Below are 6,152 nucleotides of genomic sequence, written 5' to 3'. Positions count from 1 at the left end.
CTAAGAGGGTGGAGGAGAATTTCCCACCCCTCTCCCACATGCCCACCTACATTATTGAGAGAAATCTTTATTTAAACCAAGTCCGCTGATTGTAATTATTAATCACTTCTACACAGGGACTTCACAGCAAGTTCCAGAAACTTTGGTGTTTGACCAAAGAGCTGGGCACTCTCAATGCCCTCACCTGTCTGCTACCTCTCAGGCCCCAGTTCTGTTTTTGAAGCCTGGACTCATGTCTGGGGGCTTACCCTTCATCCTTTTTTGGGCCCACGACACACCAATCCACTGTGTCTGGTCCTTTCTCATCTACAAAGTAGCCATGTGGCCCTCACTAGCAGGTGAGGAAGATGCACCCAAAACTGGCTCTGGGACATCCGTCCTATAGCTCCACTGGGTTGTAGCCATCTGGGGTGAAACGACCATGATCTCTAATGCATTTCTCTATTATTGAAATCCTATGTATGCATGTTCACTTTTCGAAAATGTGAAGTCTTTTCCTTGTTAAGATAATGTACCTTTGTCCCTATAGATCGTTGGTCCCATTTTGCTTCATTCCAGGGTTGGGTCAGACACAGCCAAAGGGCAGCTGATATAAGATGCGCATGTTCATAACTACAAGAACCAGAGGACATCCAGTATTCTCCTAATGGACCACTGGCACATTCAGTTATGTCTTTGGAGCCCTGTCAAAAATAAAACCACAGGCCCAAGATGGCATCACTTAGGTAAAGGTCCCAAGTCAGTAAACCAAGACCTAATACCCAAGCTAACCGCAGTTTCAACCGCCTCCCAGCTGAAATCTGACCTTTACCCAGTGATAATGGGAATGTCCTGGTCAGCACTAGGCCATGTACTGACAGGCCCTTTCTGTCCTCCTAAGGAAAGCGACCTTACCTAAAACAACAGATTCTTTGCTAATAATTTCCCTTTCTCCGCTCCCTCTCCCTACCGTTACAAACCTTTCTTTTTCCGTAGGTCTTGGAGTTCTCCTCTACTTGCTAGATAAATGGGAAGTTGCCTGATTCATGAATCCTTTGTTAAACCAATTAGATCTTTGTAATTTACTTGGTCCCTTATTATTTAACAGCCTGATTCTGTAAGAAGTTAATATATTAAAAACTTCCCCCACTTCTACTTTGAAACGGTTTTATTTTAAAAGGTGAAACTTTATACATCAGTATAAGATATAAAAATTCAAAAGTTCTTGGACAAGTCAATCACACAAAGCTGTTCAATGCAGCAATTAAAGAAGTCACAGAATCCGATCACAAGTTGGATCTCCAGTGGTTCGAGTGTTTTATCTCACACAATGAAGTATGATCAGTTGTAAGATAAAATTCCTCTTCTGCATATTCTGTCCCCAGTCAAGGTCTTCTTTATACCTTCAGCTCACACAGTGGGAAAACTGGCTGAGGTGGCGATTCCACAGTGGTTGTCCCGGTCTTTGGCCATCAGTATGTAGCCCTGCATGCCCCAGTCTGTGCCCCAGCTGGAAGAAGACAGCGTTTGACATTTATTAGAGGAATAAACACATTTATCCCTATGAACAATCACACCTGATACTGAGCACTGCACCAGAGGCCAGGACAGATTCTGGAAGAATCCGTAGAGGCCGTTCCTGTTCATGTTTGAGTTGTAACCCAGCACAGAATTCTACCCACAGACCCTTCACAGACTACAAAATGAGAGACCATAAAATGCTTAGGGTCCGATGTGTTTCTGAAATAGGAAAACATTTCCAATTTAGAAATGCAATGGTACCAAAACTATCTCAGGACCCTAGCAAGCTTGAGACGGTATCTTACTGTGGTCATCAGGTAAATATGTCTGTGTTCCCCCTAAGTGGGGTAAACACTGCTGGGATTTCAGAAGTGCGCTCAAGAGTTGGGGGATCTGCCTCCAAACACTGATTCCAAAAAGGATTCCCTTTTCAACTTTAAAGATAAGTATTCTTGGCTTTTTATACCTGTTCTTGACAATCCAGTATTTTTTGTTCTCTGGTTCTTCTCCTTGAGAGCCATAGCCAACCACCAGAATACCGTGATCCAGGTCTTCACTGCTGCAGTTTGGATCATAATAAATGCCTGGAGAAGAGAAATTCAGTGCTGGGGTGAAGATCTCTGGGAACATGTGATAGTAACCCAGCCTATCAACCACAGTCAGGGAGGCATTTCAAAATTCAGTTAAATGACATAACCCCAGATAAGATTTAAAAATTAGTTTTTATTTTTATTTATTTTTATTTTTTAGCTAGGCTAAGGATTTAGGCCCTCATCTAATACCAGCTGAAAGACAAATTGGTACAATCTCTTTTGTAAACAACTTGTCAAGAAACATAAAAGAGCACTCACTGACACCTTGTGATTCGACTTTGATCATGTCAACTTACAGAAACAGCACAGAACGCAAAATTACTTGAGCCAAGAGGTTCTTTCCAGTTTCAAAAACAGTAGTAAAATTCTTTGGAACGTTTCAAGGTCTAACAGTTAGAAAAAGGTAAAGTAAATTAAGGTATACCAGTTGAATTATGTAGCCATTTAAATATATTTATGACGTACTTAAAATCACAGGGATACTGGTCAAGTCATGGCTGATGGAAACAACAGGCACAAAAATTACATGTGCAGAAAAGACAACTATGTTAAATCTACACCCTCCAAAATTCTACATTGACTTCTACACACCAGAGTCAATCTTACTGTATGTAATGGTAGTTTTCCCATTTTTCTGCCTAAATTTGTATGTAGACAGATGCTTACCCTTATGATAGAACTGGAAGGAATCCAGGCTTGCATCGATCGCAGCAGAGATGGGCCCCACAGTTGCCACCGCCACCATAAGGGACTCCTCATCCTGATGGATGTCCGTGAAGCCAGTGTCATTGGCGACAGATTGTTCAGGCTTGTATTTGCAGGATCTGTCCTTTCAAAGGGAAAGGGGAAGAGACTTGAGCACTACCATCCACCTCCTGGGGAATATGAGTTCAAGACAGTTTGCAGCTAAATGATTCCCAAGTCAAGTTCGTTACGAAGCATCCCAGGAGCTGAAATGCTAGTGGTTGTTTTGAAATCGAAACATTAGCTGGTATTTCATGAGACACTCTCAGTCTACCTGTCCATAAGAAGTTTTTCATTCTGGAGAAATTTGTACTGTATATAGAATGGTATATATATGGCCACATAACATAGAAATAGGAACAGTTATATGGTAACCATCGAGGCAGAGAACTGTGCCCGGCTAATATAGTTTAATGACAGTTCTGACAGTTTGCAAGTGTAGAGTCGACAGTTGTGAATATTAACTGTGAATATTAAATATGGTATCTGTTTTCTTTGAATGTGTTCAACTCCAAAAAGCAGAGCTGGAAGGACAGGTAAGGAGCACTAACCTGTGCACAGTATGGATAGGATTCCTCCGAGTCCAGGCCTCCGTTGTCCTTCACATACTGGAAGGCATAATCCATCAGGCCACCACGGCAGCCCTCGTTGCCTTGAGACCAGGAGCAGTCCACCAGGTTCTGCTCACTCAGTGACACGAGTTTGCTAGTTTTCCGGAACATCTGTCCTTCGAGGGCACCCGTTGCACTAAAGGCCCAACAAGAACCACACAGACCCTGAAACCAAATTAAAAAACCCAAGTCTACAAAACAAATATCAAGATTTGACAGCACCCACAGACCTGAAAACTCTTTTAAAACCTCGTTGAGCTGCACACGTTTCTCAGCCGACCACAGCAAGGACGTGGATTCCCTTCACCTTTACTCCTGAGGGTGACCTGCTGAATACTGTCTCACCTGATCCTTCACAGGGGTTACATAGCCTTTCTCTCTCCAGTCCACAGAGGAGGGGGTCTCAGCAAAGGGAGGTGCTTGGAACACATTCCCCTCCTTGCGCGTCTGGATTTTAAGGCCATTCATCACCTGCCTGAATTCTTCACTGGTCTTCAAGGAAAAGGAAATAGAATGTTGACAAGCATGAGATTTTTTGGTAAAGTACTGAGGAAGGACGCTGAAACACTCAGCAATCCTGCCACACTCACCAGGTCACCAAAGGCGTTCATCGCCATCGTGAAGCTGTGTTTCCCTTGACTGTATTCCTGATTGTGCCGTTCAATCATTTTCATATTCTTCGCCCACACTGCTCTCCTCCATCCTTCTTCATTCTGCAGAAAAACAAACTATCATCTTTATTTCTATTTTAAAGCCAACTCACCTGCACCAAATGGATGTGCTGACAGAGAGGAGGGGAAACCTTGACCAGGGCTGGGCTGACGCTCCGGGAGCTGCTCTCCAGCAACCGCGCAGCAGGACATAGGCCCCCACCGTCGTGCAGTCACGGTGCCTCGCTTACTGCCTTGGTTAGAGCGGCCTGGAGCAGCTACTCTCTGCTGTGAACTCCCACCAGCATAGAACATTCGCTGGGGGCCTCCCTGGACAGCTCAGCTGTTACCAACCTCATCATATAGCTTTCTGTGCGCCGCCTTCCACCGGGACCAGTGCGCATCTAAGCTCTGGTCGGGTTGTGGAGCAGCTGTGGTTATTCCCAAGCAAAGGGCAGCCAGGAAGAGAGAAGGATGCATGTTCCAAAACCTAGGAAGGGAAAACACATGAGTTTCTGATTAGGCCAAACCACCTGAAAAGCCATGCTTCTTTCTTCCGCGATGTTAGAGCCACTAAGGTGGAGTACAGACATGGACTTTATCCTCCCCAGGGTTTCCACCGGGCGGTGGAGGAAGGCTGAGGATGTGGCATGTGCAGGGGGCCCGCTGCCCTGCTCCCCGCCCTGCGACCCTCTTCCGGGGGACTTGCATCTTGGCACAGGGAGGGGCGGGCCCTGGCAGCGAGGCGTCAGGGGAATCAGGCTGCCCTGTCTGGAGGGGTCAAGCGCAGGGACAGCGCCTCCTGGGAGCCCCGAACCCCTGACCCCCAAGGCAGGCGGCCGCGCTGCTTCCGCGGCGGCCCCCGGCTCAGGCTCGGCACAAGAAGACCACCTGTGGCCGGTGCAGCTGCGCAGTGTGTCCTGCGGTCCAGAAGGCCTGGCAGTGGGTCGAAGCCGCCTTTTTAGGGTCCGGATCCGGTCCGGTCAGCCCCGCCCCCAACGCCTGTTCAGGCTGCGAGTGGCTGAGCCAGCCTGTGGGCGGGGTCTCTGTGCCCTGGAGCTCCGCGAAGCTGGGGACAGCTGAACAAGCCTGCCTCAGTGGACCCGCAAGAGGCGAGCTGGGGGACCACGGACAGGACTGAGGAGGGAATCCAGTCCCTCCCTAGGGACCCGGATCAACTAATTAGCAGGAGTTTATGTGTTGGCAGGAGGTTCACGAAAGGAAGCTCACAGGGAGCCCCAAGTGGGTTTCCAGGGTCACCCTGTGTATCCTTTAGTCCCAAAGTCTTTGGTGAAAATCTCCCCGAGGGCTGAGAACAGGATTATCTAGCCTAGTGGTGGCTCCTGTTTATTCTGAGCAAAGGTGGGGCAGGTGGAGGAAGCAGAGCCCGCAGGGGAATGGGTTATCGCTGTTTCAGGATGGGATGCCTCTGGAAAGGACTGGCAAGTCCCCAAACAGGGGATGCGCTGGGCAAGGCTCAAGTGCTTTCAAGGAAAGGGACTGGGGGGAGGGGTGTCCAGGGAAGGTTTGGCATTTTGTAATGCTCCTGCCCTGACTTCCTCATTCTTCTTCCCTCTCAAGCCTTTCTCAAAAATGACAGAAACGTGTTATTTACAGAGAAATCTGGCTTAATAAAAGGAAAAAAGGCAGAATGTAGAAACTGCTTTTTCCTCCCGACTCTCTGCGTTATGGATTATTATGTTCCTCAGTATCCAATGTGCTTTTCTTCAGATTTAATTTAAGAAATTTGTCTTACTTGCCTTTACTTCAGTGATTATTACTTTAATTTACATTTAATGTCAGGATTTAAATGACAGTTTGTGAAAATATCTTAAATGGAGGAAAACATACAAAATAGACAAATATCAATTTATATAATTAAAAATTTAAGGAACACAAACCGGAAGCATTGTCACTAGTCGGGGAATGTGCTAACATTTTTCAGCAGAATTGAAGCTGAGAACACATTTGACTGAACTGACTCCTAGTATCAGGGCGAGCCAACATTACTTGGGGCTTCTGTTTTTGGGGGCAGTTGGGTGGATAAGGGACGG

The 6,152-nt window shown here is 46.5% G+C and overlaps 1 protein-coding gene across 2 annotated transcripts; it reads right to left on the bottom strand.

Moving 5' to 3' along the window:
- Positions 1-1,140: 1,140 nt before the first annotated feature.
- LOC112808554 (procathepsin L-like) lies at positions 1,141-5,056 on the bottom strand. 2 transcript variants are annotated; one of them, XM_025851678.2, is made up of 8 exons: positions 4,990-5,056; positions 4,453-4,588; positions 4,039-4,161; positions 3,794-3,940; positions 3,389-3,613; positions 2,760-2,922; positions 1,967-2,084; positions 1,141-1,489 (listed from the first exon to the last, which is right to left on the bottom strand). In XM_025851678.2, the coding sequence occupies exons 2-8, from the start codon at positions 4,576-4,578 to the stop codon at positions 1,390-1,392; spliced, it is 1,002 nt and encodes a 333-aa protein (XP_025707463.1). In that variant the 5' UTR covers positions 4,579-4,588; positions 4,990-5,056; the 3' UTR covers positions 1,141-1,389. The 2 variants fall into 2 exon arrangements, with proteins under 2 accessions (XP_025707463.1, XP_073736800.1); XM_073880699.1 differs by lacking the exon at positions 1,141-1,489 and adding an exon at positions 2,390-2,479.
- Positions 5,057-6,152: the final 1,096 nt, after the last annotated feature.

The sequence above is a fragment of the Callorhinus ursinus genome, unplaced genomic scaffold (genome assembly GCF_003265705.2).
Source record: "Callorhinus ursinus isolate GAN/ISIS: 27379988/994484 unplaced genomic scaffold, GSC_fseal_2.0 scaffold39, whole genome shotgun sequence".
NCBI lineage: Eukaryota > Metazoa > Chordata > Mammalia > Carnivora > Otariidae > Callorhinus > Callorhinus ursinus.
The sequence above is the reverse complement of the archived record's forward strand: the minus strand, read 5'-3'. Positions and strand labels throughout refer to the sequence as shown.

Coding starts and splice junctions, on each gene's coding strand:
- LOC112808554 (XM_025851678.2), bottom strand. CDS start 4,578: ATGCATCCTTCTCTCTTCCTGGCTGCCCTTTGCTTGGGAATAACCACA. Junction 3,941..4,038: donor TGAACGCCTTTGGTGACCTG/GTGAGTGTGGCA, acceptor TTTTCCTTGAAG/ACCAGTGAAGAATTCAGGCA. Junction 2,923..3,388: donor CCTATCCATACTGTGCACAG/GTTAGTGCTCCT, acceptor TCCCTTTGAAAG/GACAGATCCTGCAAATACAA.